General features: G+C 40.3%; 1 protein-coding gene across 1 annotated transcript in view; it reads right to left on the bottom strand.

Moving 5' to 3' along the window:
- Nucleotides 1-3,307: 3,307 nt before the first annotated feature.
- Nucleotides 3,308-19,270, bottom strand: part of LOC311237919 (cyclic nucleotide-gated channel beta-3-like) — a gene marked incomplete at both ends in the record, with an annotated part of 79,206 nt that continues 63,243 nt past the window's right edge. Inside the window, 2 exons of the mRNA XM_084325893.1 lie at nt 3,308-3,464; nt 4,129-4,247. Coding sequence (XP_084182019.1) covers nt 3,308-3,464; nt 4,129-4,247 — 276 coding nt within the window. The remainder of the gene's footprint in view (nt 3,465-4,128; nt 4,248-19,270) is intronic.

The following is a 19,270-nucleotide window of genomic DNA, read 5'->3' on the forward strand; positions in this document are numbered from 1 at the left end:
CCTACAAATGTCCTAACCCAGTTGTAAAGTAAATGACCAAGTATGGCTTTGTCAGTATTCCAATGTAGTGTACAGTGTCCCCCCCCCACCCCCTACGCCCCCCCCCCCCCCCCCCCACCTCCAATGTACAGCCCCCCCCCCACCCACCCACCCAACCCCACCCCACCTACCCAACCTCCTCCAATGTACAGTTTCTACGTCAAATGTATATACACTCTTTTCTGGACACTTTTTGTATCACAAACAGTACTGTATCTGCAAATCTGGTATGTCATAAATGTATAGATGTAGCAGTACTGACCATACTGACCATACCTACACTGCCTTCTGTATTGTTGTTGAATGATGTTTCTCAGTTATCAACCTCTGTACATGTAAAGAGACTAATTTTGTCCGGTCTTACGGCTGCCAAAAAGTTGATAGCGTCACGCTGGATTCAACCAGATCAAATGTGCCGGAAGGTATGAGTTCTTACCTATCTCGATGTGATTTATCTAGAGATATCCACTGCACGAATTTTAGGTGTTAATGAAGCCAGCATAGCAGTCTGCTGTGGTGGAGAAGATAAAGGGAAGCATATAAACTTGTAATTTTCTGATGTTAAATGAAATAGTGGATGTATAGTCCAAGTGGGGGTCCTGAGGGGGGGGGTGGGGGGGGGGGGGGGGGGAGGGGAAGGGGAAGGGGAAGGAAAGAGCGAGGAAGAGCGAGCAAGAGCACATGTATTGTATTTATTATTTTTATGTCTTTTAATCTACATTTATTTTGATTTAATTACTGGACTGTCATTATTGTTATTATTATTTCTGTCATTGTCCTGTGATTTATCATTGATTATCACTGTTACTGTATTGTTTGTCTAGTTTCATGTTAAAAAAGGGAAAATAAAAAACATTTGTTCAAAAAAAAATATGTAGCAGTACTGTCTATCTGTATTTCGTGTGTGTCATATATGTTATGATGAATTGAAAATGGGGGATCCTGATGTAAACAAGACGAAAGCCTTTCTCTGGTCTGCATCCCCTTAACAATTGTATGTATTGAGCTGTACTGTACCCATTCTACAATCTGTTAATAAAGTTTTCAATCAATCAATCAATCAATCATAGAAAATGCTATTTTTAATCTAGATTAATCTAGATTAATTACATAAAATTGTGAGATTAATTAGTAAAAAAAAAATTATCTATTGACAGCACTACAAATTACATTATACATAGTTTACAATAAGGCCCATCATATTTAGAGAGAGATGGTATATCTCATAGAAAAATTTAGCAACTGAAGCTTAACTTAAATACATTGCCCTCTCTCTTTCTAGGCAAACTACACAAGTTACAATGTGGATATTATAAGAATATAATGACATAATGTCCTGTTTCCACTGATTTGAGGCTATACAGTATGTAGTAGCAAGTTGTTTCTTTCTAAAACTAAGGGCTGAGGACTAGTGCCACTCTCTTGGATGTTGCTGAGCAGTCCCTGGACTGGTTAGCTGGCCTAGTTAGAATATAAATACTTTATTTATCCAGAGGGTCAAGTAGAGTTTTAATGTAATCTTGTATTTTCAATATCCCTGATCATTGGAAGTGACAATACCATTGCTTGCCAGTCCACCAGGTAAAAGTATAAACATTTGTTGGTCCCTGATATTAAAAACATTGAGAATCTCTTGATACAGAATATATCCAATGAGGATAATGTGAGATCGTTTAGTGTTTTAGTTTTTTTTGTGAACTACTGTAGGTGTGTTAATCGCCCTTCAGTAGCTAATAGTAGCTAATATAAAGTAATGTGAAAACAGTAGCTGTAAAATGGCAGCTTCCAGAAGCCTGTTCCCTTCTCACTGCTCAGCTTTCGCTGTACCCTGGAAAAATAACCAAGAAAGAGACAGACATTAGTTTACCCTGACAGCATATCCACAGTCATGTTGTAACAGCAAGTGAGTTTGAGCTTGATTAGGCTGTACACGGGTCTGCTGATGGTGGCAACGGCTGGACAACGCCTTCTTTTGGTACATTACTGATTAGATGAGCAGGTTTAGCATTGTTGGTAATTGGAGTATGTGTCACAGGGCTCTGGCTAATTGTGGAAAAGACGCTTACGGTCTCAGAGAAGGAGTCAGAGAAGAAGATAGATACCAATTTCCTCTCTGTGCGTTCAGTAGAAAGCTATCAGGCTGCAAGCTAGCCTAGCTTAGCATAAAATAACGGAAATGGATACAGACCACCCGACTAGCTTAAAATGCTGGCTATGGGCCAAAAACACCTCTCCTGGAGTTTTAAGCTATAGGGTAGTGGTCCATATCGACTTCCATTTATTTATGCTAAGCTAGGCTAGCTTGCAGCCGGATAGCCTTTTACTGATAATAATGTTGGCATATTCCTTTTAAGGAGGCTGATCATAGCATAGTAGTGTGTGGTGTAGTAACGTGTATGGTATCAGCACTGGGTGTGGGTGTAGAGGGGGGTAGATTTGGGAACACCAGTCTACTGTTGAGCCTTCTGGAGGTGTGGTCTGTGATGGAAGGTGCCTACGTGACGACTACAATGATGTACCCGTTACCCCCACCCCTGCTTGGCTGCCCTCCATAGCCTCTTACATCAAAATGACACTTCCCCTATATAAGCAAACAACTGTGTGAGTACTGGTATACTGTACAGTACTTGAAGGTATAATTGATCAATTGTTTTGCTATATAATATACTTTACAATCAACTTTTGTACCAGCTTTGGCAGAACAAGAGATGAAGACATGTTTTCCCAATTTCAAGTATGTATAGTATGACCACAGACTCCTAAGGTTAAACAGTGACAATGTTTTCTTTCATAAAGTGGTGTGCTTGGGATAATGCCAGCCCTTCAGCAAAATAGAGGGGGGGGGGGCATTAGCATACGCTCTTGGTGCCTATTGGGCTGCTCTTGTGTGTTATTTTACCAGGACTTTAGCAATGAAGCTTTCTTTATTCTTGAAGGTTTCAGCGAGGACCTTGAGCAGTTTGGGACTAGGAGGTGGGCGCGCAAACAGATACGGTCCTCTCTTCTTAACTGCCTCAGCCATGGCTGCTGCCGCACCCTTGCCCTGCTGGAGTTTTCTTTTCAAACAAACAAACAAACAAACAAACAAACAAACAAACAAACAAACAAACAAACAAACAAACAAACAAACAAACAAACACATAATTAACTCTAGGGACAGGCATCATACTGTACACACTCTGCATACACACAGGTTCCAAAACTACAGACCATGTCAGGCCTTAGTGAAGTACACTATCATCACAAGAACAAATGTTTCCAAAATGACTTACTTTCCCTTCCTGGCCAGCACCTTCTGGGAATTTGGGTAGTGGACCAGGATGTCAAACAGGTCCTTCTTCTCCAGGACAAAGAGGTTGGCGAAGCCGTGAGCCTTGACGTTAGCCGTCCTCCTGTTCCCTCCGTCTTTGGCAGACTGTAGAAGACTGAGAAGAGAACAGAGAGCAAGTGTACTTAGTATACCATTTCATTTTGTTGGCAGTTATTTTCCCCTGATCAGTGAGCTTGTTAATGGCCAGGATTAATTTAGTAGACAATGAAAAGATACAAGTACACAACACAATGTGGTGAGGTCTTGAGGTATTGAGGTATTTTAAGCAGCGGATGAAAGCTGGTATTTTAGAAAAGGTTCCCCTATAGAGGGTCATTAGCATAGAAAACAGGGAGCACATGTTGTGTATGTACGGTATTTGTAATTTTTCATATGTTGTTGTATTGTAATGTATCTTTATATTATAAATAAATAAATAAGTCACACGACTTTCTTGTGACATCCTCGATTTGCTGTAAATATGTTTTACTGCTTTTCAAATAAATCTAAATCAAATCAATATAGATGCAAAGTAAAGTATCCTGTGAGTCGGCTAACCATGACTGACTGGAGTTAGTGACATTGCTATTTATTGATCTTGATGAAATATCAATTATGTATATATTTGAATCTGATAACTACAAGATTCAGATGTAGCAAAGCATCACCGTTCTTTTGACCTGGTTTCCTCTGCGTGCACACACACACAGCCCCCCCCCCCCCCCCCCCCCCCCCCCCGGGGCAGGGCATGTTTATGTACGGGTAATGTTACGACCCACCTGATCTCTCCGAACACAGCGCCGGCCTTCAGCGTGACGAAGACGATGCTGTTGTCGGGTCCTCCCACCACCTGCACCGCTCCGGCTTTGATGATATACATCTCTTTACCGATGTCGCCCTACAGGAGGACGGGCAGAGGAAGAGAGACCGTGACTGTAGAGGAGAATACAGTGACCGATGGTTGTCCTCTCTGTGACCATGTCGATGATGTATCAAAGACAGGGTGAACATGTCTAAAAGTGATGAAGGGTTCTGCTTTTTCCGCTGGCTCTTTCTTGTATGACCTTGTATGTATTTATATTAAAAAGGCAATCAGAGGGGATCTTCCGAGACTGAAATAAAAGGGTCTTGTGTGTAGCTGTCATGTACATAACATTCGCCATTCGCCTCTTTCATAATAGAAAGTGAATGATTGCCATCTAAACAGTGTACTGAGTTGGGGAATAACCACCCACTTATTTTCTATATAAGGGGTTAAAAGGACAAGTGTTCAGGGTTAGAGAGGCCAAGTTGTTGGGTGTGGTTATTGATGAAAAGCTTGCTTGGTCAAGTGAGTGAAAATGAGTAGGAGTATTTCAATGATCAGAAGGTGTGCTCATCTATTGAGTGAGAAGACAATTAAACTAATGTTACAAGCTTTAGTCCTATCCCACTTGGACTACTGCCCAACAATTTGGTTGATCGCTTCAAAGCGGGATCTGGAGAAACTTCAGCTCACTCAGAACAGAGCAGCAGAGGGCGAGACGTGCCGCTCTGTTCTGAGCAGTGTTGTGCTAGTTACTGAAAAATAGTAACTCAGTTACTTTACTAGTTACTTCATTTCAAAAGTAACTCAGTTACTTTACTAGTTACTTACACCCAAAAGTAATGAGTTACTGTGAAAAGTAACTATTTAGTTACTAAAAAATAAATAAAAAGATTGCTCTCATTAATGCCCTTACAGATACTCAAAATCTGTTGATCAACTTGACAGTTTCCATTCACATCACTGAACTCTGCTAAGCAATGTGGTCTAGATACAAACACAAATCTGACACAAACACAAATGTTGTCCCGAGTCCCGACATAATAAGAAATGCGCCGTGCCTAATTGTATCGCCGCTTAGGTTGAAGGAACAGCCTTGATGTCGCCGGAGCGTTTCATTATAACCGTCTTGCAACATTGTTTAAGATACCAATCGTGCATTGCAACGTTAGAATAGTTAGGATATCAATTGTGCATGAAAGGACTATATTTATATTGTTTGATTAGTATATTGATGAGATTCCCTTGCAGAATCTTACAGTCAAAATCTGTTGATCAACTTTGCATTCACATCACTGAACTCACCAAAGTCTGCGGTGGTTGCGATGTAACGTTAGTCCAGCTCCTCAAACATTTTCTTTAGCTCATTTCCATTTAGTATATTCTCCCTCCAAGTAGTTGGAAAACGTGAAGTGTTCCGTCCCATTTGCTGTGTGCCGCCTGGTGATGCTAACTAGATCCCCGAAAGCGAGTGGCTTACTGGCTTCGGATGAGTCCTTTGATTGATTGATTGATTTTTATTGTGGAGTAAAAGACAGCATCCAAGGGATAAAAACATGAGAAAGTGCAAGCACTTATTTCCATCATGGTCCCTGATTTTGGACATGGACAGACATCATAAAACATAGAGCATCATAATAAAACATACTAAAACAGAGCATCATAATAAAAACATAGAGCATCATAATAAAACATAGAGCATCATAATAAAACATAGAGCATCATAATAAAACAAAGATCATCATAATAAAAAACAGATTAAAACATAATAGCAACCCCATACAAAAAAAGCACTTCCTACCCTCTCCTTCCTATGGCTATTCTATACTTCACTGGCTAGCCATTTCTTTGTGGCACGTCTAAAACTTCCCCCCTCTTCGATGTTTTTCAGGGCCACTGGAAGCTTGTTCCACTCCAGTGCTGCAGAATATAAAAATGTATTTGTGCCCATTAGGGAGTTAAATCTTGGCAGAATAAAATCCGTACTGCTCCTTCTAGTGGAGTATGAATGATTGTCACGGAATCGATTAAAATAATTAGATAGATATTTCGGACCTGTATTTTGAACTATCTTGTGTGTGAGACCTAATTTGATGTGAATTACCCTTTTATTGACCGGAAGCCAGTTTAGTTGCCTAAAGAAAGTTGGCCCTAGGTGAGTGCGTGGAGGTAGTTTAAGGACTACTCTAATTAATTTGTTTTGAGCTGTCTGAAGTTTATTTTTCAGGACCTGTGGAGCGCCACTGAACCAGGAGGTGGCAGCATAGTCAAAGTGACTCTGTACTAATGCGCCCGCTAGCATTTTAAGTGTTGCCTGGTCCAGTAGTTTCCCTTGTCTAGCTAGGAATTTCGTTTTCTGGCAGATTTTAGTGTGGGCTTTTTTAGCCATGGCCTCTCCTGTAAGATGTTTGTCCAGTATGCAGCCTAGATATACAACAGAATCCTTGTTTGTTATTTGCTTTTCACCTACTCTTACTTTCATTTCAATATCTTTACCAAGCCGTTTCTTTGATCCAAACAGGATGGCCTCTGTTTTTCCTAGATGAAGAGATAGTTTGTTATCTGACAGCCATGTCTGCACATTTGATAGCTCCTCACTAAGGGTCCTCTCCACTACTGCCAAGTCCTTATGGGAGACCAGAATGGCTGAGTCATCCGCATAAAGAAAAAGGTCTGATGAACAGGCATTCTTCATATCATTTATGTAAATGAGAAAGAAGAGCGGCCCCAGGACACTCCCTTGAGGCACCCCGCAGGTGATCGCCTTGGCTGAGGAGTAGGTCCCGTTTACATCTACCATCTGAGACCTGCCTGATAGATATGAGGTGACCCAGTTCAACGCTGACCAACTAAACCCAATCGCCTTCAATTAAAATAAAAGGACACTATGGTCAACCGTATCAAAGGCCTTTTGTAGGTCCAACATGATCATTCCACAGAATTTCTTTGCATCAATCTCCTTTCTGATGCAGTCAGTCAAATACACCAGACAAGTCTCAGTGGCATGAGATTGTCTAAAGCCTGACTGATGCTCAAATAGGATATTGTTACTCACTAAATATGTATTGATCTGTTCATGAATGATTTTTTCCATGACTTTTGATAGTATACTTAAAATGCTAATTGGTCTATAGTTACCCTTGTCTGACTTATTACCTTTCTTATAGAGTGGGATTACTCTAGCACTCTTTAGATCTGCTGGTACCTTCCCATGCTCAATGGAGAGATTGATTAGGTGGGTAATAGCAGGTGTGATGCTCTCTGCTGCGTCGTTAAGAAACCTAGCAGGCATCTGATCTAATCCTGTCACTTTACTGGAATTAAGTTGATTTAGCCTCTTGAGGACTGCGCTCTCTGTCACTTTACTAAAAGAAAAGGAGTCCTCTTGCAGCTCTAGTTGTGAGTAATACTCATTAACCTGTGCTTCTCCAAAACGCCCTGAATGCTGTGGGAGATCTTTTACCAGATTACTTGCCACTGATGTAAAGTACGTGTTCAGCCCTTCCGCCACCTCTTTTTTGTCTGAGGTCCTGTTAACGTTAGACTCAGCTACTAGCTTCGTTCAAGCATGGGCAGTAGATAGTATCTTTGAGCCAAAACACAAATGACATTTAACTAAAACTTTCTTTTCTTTGTGCTCGACAAAAGAGAAATAGTGATAATATCCATGTGTACAAACGCGAGTAGCTGGGCGCTGCCATGACAGTCAGGACTAAAGTAAACAAAACACGCCCCCAGCACAGCGTGTCCCCGCAGGCCAATAGTATCCAGCTGCAGCCCCGCAGAATCATAGATATATATAGAACGCAGAACCATACTGGGCTCCTCCCACTGCCACACTGTCAGGCCCCACACTGTCAGGCCATGAACGTCACAGGCCCCCTCTCTCCCAATGGCTGATTTGGGTCACGTGACCGTCACAGGCACGCTCAGCAGCGCCACCCACCCAATGGCTGAATTGGAGTATTGCACTGTGCGGGATTGATTGATTGATTGAAAATTTTATCTCAGACCCCACGCTTTCCGGCCCCTCTCTCCCAATGGCTGAATTGGGTCACGTGACCGTCACAGGCCCACTCAGCAGCGCCACCCACCCAATGGCTGAATTGGAGTATTGCACTGTGCGGGATTGATTGATTGATTGATTGAAAACTTTATTAACAGATTGCAGAATGGGTACAGTACAGTACAGCTCAGTGTAATAGTGTAATAGTGTGTAATAGTGTGCTAGTGTGCTAGTGTAATAGTGTGTAATAGTGTGTAATAGTGTAATAGTGTGCTAGTGTGCTAGTGTAATAGTGTAATAGTGTGTAATAGTGTGCTAGTGTAATAGTTTAATAGTGTGCAATAGTGTGTAATAGTGTAATAGTGTGCTAGTGTAATAGTGTGTAATAGTGTGTAATAGTGTAATAGTGTGCTAGTGTAATAGTGTGTAATAGTGTAATAGTGTGCTAGTGTAATAGTGTAATAGTGTATAATAGTGTAATCGTGTGTAATAGTGTGCTAGTGTATTAGTGTAATAGTGTGTAATAGTGTGTAATAGTGTGCTAGTGTAATAGTGTAATAGTGTGTAATAGTGTGTAATAGTGTAATAGTGTAATAGTGTAATAGTGTGTAATAGTGTGTAATAGTGTGCTAGTGTAATAGTGTAATAGTGTGCTAGTGTAATAGTGTGTACTAGTGTAATAGTGTAATATTGTGTAATAGTGTGTAATAGTGTGCTAGTGTAATAGTGTAATAGTGTGTAATAGTGTGTAATAGTGTGTAATCGTGTGTAATAGTGTAATAGTGTGCTAGTGTAATAGTGTGTAATAGTGTGTAATCGTGTAATAGTGTGTAATAGTGTGTAATAGTGTGTAATAGTGTGTAATAGTGTGCTAGTGTAATAGTGTAATAGTGTGTAATAGTGTGTAATAGTGTAATAGTGTGTAATAGTGTGTAATAGTGTAATAGTGTGCTAGTGTAATAGTGTAATAGTGTGTAATAGTGTAATCATGTGTAATAGTGTGCTAGTGTATTAGTGTAATAGTGTGTAATAGTGTGTATTAGTGTGCTAGTGTAATAGTGTAATAGTGTGTAATAGTGTGTAATAGTGTAATAGTGTAATAGTGTAATAGTGTGTAATAGTGTGTAATAGTGTGCTAGTGTAATAGTGTAATAGTGTGCTAGTGTAATAGTGTGTACTAGTGTAATAGTGTAATATTGTGTAATAGTGTGCTAGTGTAATAGTGTAATAGTGTGTAATAGTGTGTAATAGTGTGTAATCGTGTGTAATAGTGTAATAGTGTGCTAGTGTAATAGTGTGTAATAGTGTGTAATCGTGTAATAGTGTGTAATAGTGTGTAATAGTGTAATAGTGTGTAATAGTGTGTAATAGTGTGCTAGTGTAATAGTGTAATAGTGTGTAATAGTGTGTAATAGTGTAATAGTGTGTAATAGTGTGTAATAGTGTGTAATAGTGTGCTAGTGTAATAGTGTGCTAGTGTAATAGTGTGTACTAGTGTAATAGTGTGTAATAGTGTGTAATAGTGTGCTAGTGTAATAGTGTGTAATAGTGTGTAATAGTGTAATAGTGTGCTAGTGTAATAGTGTAATAGTGTGTAATAGTGTGTAATCGTGTAATAGTGTGTAATAGTGCGTAATAGTGTAATAGTGTGCTAGTGTAATAGTGTAATAGTGTGTAATATTTAAATACTTAGGAACACACATCAGCAACAAACTCAACTGGGATCATCACACCACTCATTTACTTAAAACAGCCAACCAAAGATTATTTCATTTAAGACAACTCAGGAAGTACAAGGTCAGGAAGACGTTAATGATTCAATTTTATACAGCTATCATACAAAACATCATTTCACTCTCCATCACTGTTTGGTACGGCAACACACCCAAACACACACTACACAGACTAGACAGGATCATCATTAGGGCATCCAAAATCATCAACTGCACACTCCCCACCCTGGACTCCATACACAAACATCACACCATCACACGCGCACACAAAATCATCAGTGACCCCCTGCACCCAGCTCATCACCTCTTCCAACTCCTCCCCTCTGGTAGGAGGTTCAGGTCACTGGGCAGCCGCACAGTCAGGTTTAACAGCTTCTTCCCCAAGGCCATACAATTACTTAGATCCTAATTTCACCCCCTGCTGTTATGTTATGTATGTTATGTTATGTTATGTTATGTTATGTTATGTTGTTGTTGATGTTATGTTGTGTTCCATCATCCATGTGGTGTATTGTCGCAGCTACCACCTGCACCGTGCTCAAATTCCACCGGCCTGGCCGTGTGGCAATAAAAGAAACTTGAACTTGAAACTTGAATAGTGTGTAATAGTGTGCTAGTGTAATAGTGTAATAGTGTAATAGTGTGCTAGTGTGCTAGTGTGCTAGTGAAATAGTGTGCTAGTGTAATAGTGTGTAATAGTGTGTAATAGTGTAATAGGTGCTAGTGTAATAGTGTAATAGTGTGTAATAGTGTAATAGTGTAATAGCACACTATTACACTATTACACTAGCACACTATTACTTACTATTACACACTATTACACTATATTACACTCTATTACACACTATTACACACTATTACACTATTACACTAGCAAACTATTACACACTATTACACACTATTACACTATTACACTATTACACACTATTACACTATTACACTAGCACACTATTACACTATTACACACTATTACACACTTACACTAGCACACTATTACACACTATTACACTATTACACTAGCACACTATTACACACTATTACACTATTACACACTATTACACTAGCACACTATTACACTATTACACTAGCACACTATTACACTATTACACACTATTACACTATTACACACTATTACACATTATTACACGATTACACACTATTACACACTATTACACTAGCACACTATTACACACTATTACACTAGCACACTATTACACTATTACACACTATTACACTATTACACTATTACACACTATTACACACTATTACACTAGCACACTATTTCACACTATTACACTATTACACACTATTACACACTATTACACATTATTACACGATTACACACTATTACACACTATTACACTAGCACACTATTACACACTATTACACTAGCACACTATTACACTATTACACACTATTACACTATTACACTATTACACACTATTACACACTATTACACTAGCACACTATTTCACACTATTACACTATTACACACTATTACACACTATTACACACTATTACACTAGTACACTAGCACACTATTACACAATATTACACTATTACACTATTACACACTATTACACACTATTACACTATTACACTAGCACACTATTACACTATTACACTAGCACACTATTACACTATTACACACTTACACTAGCACACTATTACACTATTACACACTATTACACTATTACACTAGCACACTATTACACACTATTACACTATTACACACTATTACACTAGCACACTATTACACTATTACACACTATTACACACTATTACACTATTACACTAGCACACTATTACACTATTACACTATTACACTAGCACACTATTACACTATTACACACTATTACACACTTACACTAGCACACTATTACACTATTACACACTATTACACTATTACACTAGCACACTATTACACACTATTACACACTATTACACTAGCACACTATTACACTATTACACTAGCACACTATTACACTATTACACACTATTACACACTATTACACATTATTACACGATTACACACTATTACACACTATTACACTAGCACACTATTACACACTATTACACACTATTCCACTAGCACACTATTACACTATTACACACTATTACACTATTACACTATTACACACTATTACACACTATTACACTAGCACACTATTTCACACTATTACACCATTACACACTATTACACACTATTACACACTATTACACACTATTACACTAGCACACTATTACACTATTACACACTATTACACACTATTACACTAGTACACTAGCACACTAGCACACTATTACACTATTACACACTATTACACACTATTACACACTATTACACACTGTTACACTATTACACTATTACACTAGCACACTAGCACACTATTACACTATTACACACTATTACATACTATTACACTATTACACTATTACACTATTACACTGAGCTGTACTGTACTGTACCCATTCTGCAATCTGTTAATAAAGTTTTCAATCAATCAATCAATCCCGCACAGTGCAATACTCCAATTCAGCCATTGGGTGGGTGGCGCTGCTGAGCGGGCCTGTTACGGTCACGTAACCCAATTCAGCCATTGGGAGAGAGGGGCCGGAAGTGTGGGGTCTGAGATCAAGTTTTCAATCAATCAATCAATCAATCCCGCACAGTGCAATACTCCAATTCAGCCATTGGGTGGGTGGCGCTGCTGAGCGGGCCTGTGACGGTCACGTGACCAAAATCAGCCATTGGGAGAGAGGGGGCCTGTGACGGTCACGTGACCCAAATCAGCCATTGGGAGAGAGGGGCCTGACAGCGTGGGGCCTGACAGTGTGGGGCCTGACAGTGTGGCAGTGGGAGGAGCCCAGTATGGTTCTGCGGTGCTGCAGCTGGATGCATCTCCCGCAGGCAGACAGGATAATAACAATAATAATCATCACTACCGCTCGCTATCAATCTACATAAAAATAACGCAGTAACGAACCGTTCGTAACGCCGTTACCGTTACTGAATTTCAAAAGTAATGCGTTAGAGTACTAGTTACCGCCAAAAGTAACAGCGTTACTGTAACGCGTTACTTTGTCCCAACACTGGTTCTGAGTGAGCTGAAGTTTCTCCAGATCCCGCTTTGAAGCGTTGGGGGAATGCATGCTGCTCTGTCTTGGCTTAGAGTGGATCAGAGGCTGGCATGCAGCCTTGTAACATTTTTGTTTAATATTTATAAAATTGGTAAACCTAAGTCTTTGTGGTCAGAACTACAACCCACCAATACTAGACATGGCTATGTCACCAGACACGCCGTGGGTCTTCATTTTACTCTACCTCTACCAAGAACAAATGCACTTAAGAGAACCGTAATGTATAGAGCTGCTGCATACTGGAATTGTATACCTGTGAATATAATGATGATCAGCAACAAATGTACTTTTAAGAAAAAGTTGAAGGATGCTGTTATGAATGGTGAAATATATGGGCTTTCAGCCGTTGCTAAGGAATATACTTTATAGTTGTGAGTTCTTCCGGTTTGACTCAGACTAGGTGACGAGGCAGACGCGTAGACACGTTGACAAAGAGACAGTAGTAAGCTGGAGGGTGGGGGATGGGAGGCCCTCCACCATCCGGAGCCACGAGATAGCTAGCTTCGGCTAACAGGGAAGGCTTTTGGCTAACCACTGGGCCGCAACAAACCATCAAGCTGATAACAGGAGAGATCGATAGGATAATGCATTTTTTTTATCCACTTTTTCTCCTTTTTTTTTCTGTTTTTTCTCCCATTCCAATTTAGTCGTGCCAATTCCCCCCTCCCCTGTCTTGATCGTTGCTCGCATGTGCCCCATACCACTGATCGGTCGTAGGGAGGGTTGAAGAATCTATCGCATGTCCCCTCCGATACATGCAGAGTCAGCCAGCCACTTCTTTTTACCTGCCAGCGCGGACTCTCATTGGCGAGGTGTAACGTGTGGGAGGCTCACACTACCCTCGACATCTCCTGTCCTTGCTGTGCAGGCGCCCTGACCGACCTGTAGGAGTCACTGTTTACAACGACCAGATTACCACCCATCGACTTCCCTCCCGCTGACTCTGCCAATTGAGTCAGTATGACGGCCGGCCCAAGCTGGAGGCAACGCTGACAGCCGGATTCGATACCGGTGTCTCACGCGTTGGTGACGAGCGCTTAGACCGCTGCGCCACCCAGCCGCCTATAGAATAATGAATTTAATAGACTTTTCAAAGACTTTCAAAACTGTTTCCATCTTGTACGAGTCTATGTTTATGGAATAAACATCAACATCAAGGAAAGAGACAACGTTTTCGAGTTAATTCTTTGTACGGATGCATTAACGGGGTGAAACAGTGTCACAGCCAGTACGGGGGAGGTCGATTTCCAAGTAAGATAACCATCATTCAACAAAAAACAACACAACGCAGAAACTTCACGGAACCACAGGTGACAAGTTGATTACAGGCTGAAAACACTGTGGAGCAATTACAGGCTGAGCAGATTTTGGTTTATTTGTTTTTGCACACCTACTGAAACATATTGCACAGATCAGGGACATACTTTACAGTGCCGTCGAGATGTTACATTCAAAAGTGTCACAGGAGACTTCCGGTTTGAAATGTCTGAGTGAGCAGCCTTTGAAAAAAGCTCCCGGTCGCAATACAAAACAAACATGGAATAACATGATCTGAAAACGAAAAAAATAAGCATTCAATGACAAAAGCAAGGAAGAACAAGTGGACATATGAGAAAACAAAAAAGACCCTAAAAGAAGAAAAGGAAATAAAGAGGCGACGCGAAGAAATAACGAGACGACGTGAAGAAATGGCGCAGCTACAACAAGTCAACACGGAGATCCCCAGCTGGGCTGTGGAACTCGGAGCCAGTATTCGGGACATACAGGCAAGCATGCAAACTAGCGTGAAGGTAAACGAAGCGAACACGCAAAGCATACAGACAAGTATAGACAGACTCAGAGAAGAAGTAAAGAAAGGACAAGACGAACTCAAAGAAGAAATAAATAAGAGACTTGAGTCAATTGACGAAAAGTTGCTGAAACAGGAGAAAGACACGGTGGCGTTGGAAGAGAGAACGGCAGAGACTGAAGAATGGAGTACAGAAGTACAAAAGATTCTAATGGAGACTCTCGAGGAACAAGGGAAGATGAGAGAGAAGTTAACTGACTTGGAGGGGAGATCAAGAAGAAACAATATAAGAGTGTGGGGTCTGAAAGAAGGGCTAGAAGGAGCCTCGATGTCCAAATATATGGAAAGCCTAATACGAGAGAAACTGGATATGTCACTGTCAGAACACACCGATATGGGAATACAGAGGGCACATAGGATACAAGCACCGAGACCTCAGACGAATGGACCACCGAGAGCAGTCATAATTAACTTCCTGAGGTTTGAAGTCAAGGAGAACATTCTTAAGAGAGCCTGGCAGACGAAGATCGATGTGGAAGGACAGAGAATATCCTTTGACCACGACTATGCAGCGGAGGTGGCTGCAAAACGCCGAAGTTACGTGGAAATAAAAAAGATTCTAAAAGAAAAGGGGATTCGGTTCCAATCACCGATGACCGCTCTGAAAGTGTACTGGCAGGAAGGCACCAAAACCTACAGCAACGTACAAGAGGCAGCGAGGGACATACATCGGGATGGAGAGAGGACGCCGGGACGAAGAGAGGGGGGGAAACCCACATATACGGCACGGTGGTGTAGTGGTTAACACTGTCGCCTCACAGCAAGAAGGTCCAGGGTTCGAATCCCGCTTGGGGACCAGGTTTCCATGATGCCAGTTACCCAGGTGGGGTATCTCCCAGGCCTTTCTGTGTGGAGTTTGCATGTTCTCCCCGTGCTCGCAAGGGTTTCCCCCCCCGATAAGATAAACCCAATGGAAAAACATGCACAACAACAAGATCGCTAACGCTGTGGCGTCCTTGACGAAGACGGACAGGAGCACTTGGATTGGTCCCCTGGCGCGGCTCACGTGGCGCCTGTCTGCTCCCGGCTGCCCTTGGGGGGGAAGGACGACGGGATGGGTTAATCGCAGATACGCATTGTATGCATGGTTCGCATGTGTGCCAAATGATGACCTCGGAGCAGGTCCTAAATTATTTTATTATTATATATACACCCACCCCGATGGAGAGACTGGAGAAGATGCGCAGGTGGAACAGAGTCGAGAAGAGGAGGACGGATGAAAGATCGGAGAGAAGCACAGGGAGAGCGCGAGGGACCACGATACTTCAAAAGGAAAGATAAGTACAAAACAAAACAAAAACATTTGACTAAGACCATGACTAAATGTGAAAGATGCATAGAAATACACACAACATAGAATAAGAGTAATTGTAAACATAAAAAAAAAAAAAAAAAAGATAAAACTTAAACAGAGAGAAGGCATGTGATACACAGTACAAATTAATGTGGACATAAAAATGATTCTATGTCTCTGAAAATGACTGACAGAGAGAAAAACACACGTTGGACAGATTGTGTATGTGTATATGTGTATGTATATGTATGTATATATATATATGTGTGTATGTATGTATATATATATATATATATATATATATATATATATATATATATATATATATATATATATATAAAAAAAAAAAAAAAAAAAAAACGGGAGCTCAAGGACAGGGCAGCACACAGACAATGCTGGACTTACATGGTGAGCTTTCTTTTTTAGCCACTAGGGGGAGCCCTCTCAATAGGAGAGCCTTTTCTCCCCACCCCCCAGCAGGGGATAGAGGAAAGAAAATAATTACCTCTGACACCATGGAATTGTCAAACTTTGTGAATGTTGTAAATGTTTATTATAGTTCTTTGAATGTAAGTCGAGTAGAGTTAGCAGTGGCTACAACTACAAATATTATTTTATGTGACATGGGTAGAACGGGAGATCATTTCGAATGGAAAGATGACACAAATTAAAAGTATTAAGATGATGTCTCTGAATGTTAATGGAATGAATAATCCAATCAAAAGGAGTAAGGTGATGACGAAGCTTAGAAAAGAGGAGGCACAGGTTATTTTTCTACAAGAAACACATCTAATACAACAAGAACATGAAAAACTGAAGAGATTCGGATACGAGAATATGTTTTATAGTTCTTTTAAACAGAACCTTAGGAGAGGAGTAGCTATATTGATTAAGAATGCAGTGAAGTTTGAATTGATTAAAGAAGTGAGAGATAAAGAGGGGAGATATGTAATGGCCAAGGGGAAAATGGAAGGCCAAATGGTAACATTAATGAATATATATGCACCCCCAGACAGTGAGAAATACCTATTTGAAACAATCTTTGATATTATAGCAATGGAAGGGGAAGGCGTTTTAATCTGTACAGGAGACTTCAACGTAGTATTGAATTACGACATGGACACGACAAGCACAAAGAGATGGAGAACACACATTAGCAAATATATGAAAATACAAATGACAGAATTAGGAATCACGGATATATGGAGAGAAACACACACACTAGACAGGGAATACACACATTATTCACATCCACACACAACATATTCAAGGATAGATTACTTCCTCATGACAACAGGGGACAGATACAGAGTAGAAGATTGTAGAATAGGGGTAACAGACATATCAGATCACAGCGCAATATATCTGACAGTAAATCTGAAAAGTAGACGGAGAAACACAGTCTGGAGACTGAACGTAGGGCTATTGAATAACAAAGGCTTAGTAGACGAAGTAAAAGAAGACATAATAAGATACAGAGAGGAAAATGATAACGGAGAGGTAGATCCAAACATTCTATGGGATGCAATGAAGGTAGTAATACGAGGAAAATTGATAGCAAAGGCAGCACTACTCAAGAGGGCCAGAATAGAGACATACCAGAACTTAGTAAAGAAACTGAAAGAATTAGAGAAAAAACACCAAAACTCAAAGAACCAAGAGACACTTAGGGAAGTAAAAGACGTTAGAGAAAAGATAAACAAAGAATTACTGACAGAAATTGAGAAAAAGGCTAGATATGTGAAACAGACATACTATGAAGGAGGAACGAGAGCAACCAGACTCTTAGCTAGACGAATCAGAATACAACAGAAACGAAATACAATACACACAATAAGAGACACAAACACAAACAGGTTACTAAGAGAACCAGCTGAAATAGAGAAGACTTTTGTAGAATACTATAAGACACTATACACACAACCGAAAGCGGCAGGAGAAGAAGAGATAGAGACATTCTTAGAAAAATTTGATTTACCATCGATAGGAACGGAACAGAACAAAATATTAAATGCAGAGATAACAGAACAGGAAGTGGGAAATGCGATCAGTAAAGCAAAGAACAATAAGTCACCAGGTAGCGACGGGTTCCCTTCGGAATTTTACAAAACATTTAGACAGGAACTGAGGCCCATATTAGAGGCAGCATTTAGACACACAATGAAAAAAGGAACAATGCCACCCTCATGGAAAGAACCAATAATTACTACGATTCCAAAGGAAGGGAAGGATTAGGAACTATGTAGTAGCTTCAGACCAGTGTCCATACTTAATGTAGATTACAAGATGTATACATCGATAATAGCCAAAAGATTTGAGACATTTATGCCAGATATTATAGACGAAGACCAGACCGGATTCATTAAAGGAAGAAAAACACAGGACAACATAAGAAAGACAGTGCAGATAGTAGAGGAGATACAAAAAGAAGGAGGAAGTGCAGTACTAGTTAGCCTGGATGCAGAAAAAGCATTCGACAGTGTAAGCTGGATATTCCTATATAAAGTATTAGAGAAATTTGGACTAGACAAAAACGCGATGAAAACAATTAGGGCATTATATCAAGAACCAACGGCAAGGATTAAAGTAAATGGCAACCTGACGGACCGGATCAAACTAGAGAGGGCTACAAGACAGGGCTGTTGTCTTTCGCCGACGCTCTTCGATATATTCATCGAACCACTGGCTCAACTAATTAGACAGACCGAGGACATCAAAGGGGTGGAGATAAGGGGAACAGAACATAAATTAGGACTGTTCGCAGATGATGTGATAGTATATATGAGACAACCAGACACAAGCTTCCCGACACTGATGGACTTACTGACAGAATATGGATATTACTCAGGATATAGACTTAACGTAACAAAGACACAGACCTTAACATTGAACTACACCCCAACGACAGAGATCAAAGACAAATACAAGATTAAATGGGATATGGACAGGATCAGATACCTAGGAGTGAATATTACAAGAGAGGTGGAGGGACTATACGATGCAAACTATACACAGATTAATCATAAAATCAAACAAGACCTAGAAAGATGGACAGTAATGCCTCTAGACTTTAGCTCAAGGATCGAAATTATA

Source organism: Notolepis coatsorum (genome assembly GCF_963971535.1).
Source record: "Notolepis coatsorum genome assembly, chromosome: 12".
Classification (NCBI taxonomy): domain Eukaryota; kingdom Metazoa; phylum Chordata; class Actinopteri; order Aulopiformes; family Paralepididae; genus Notolepis; species Notolepis coatsorum.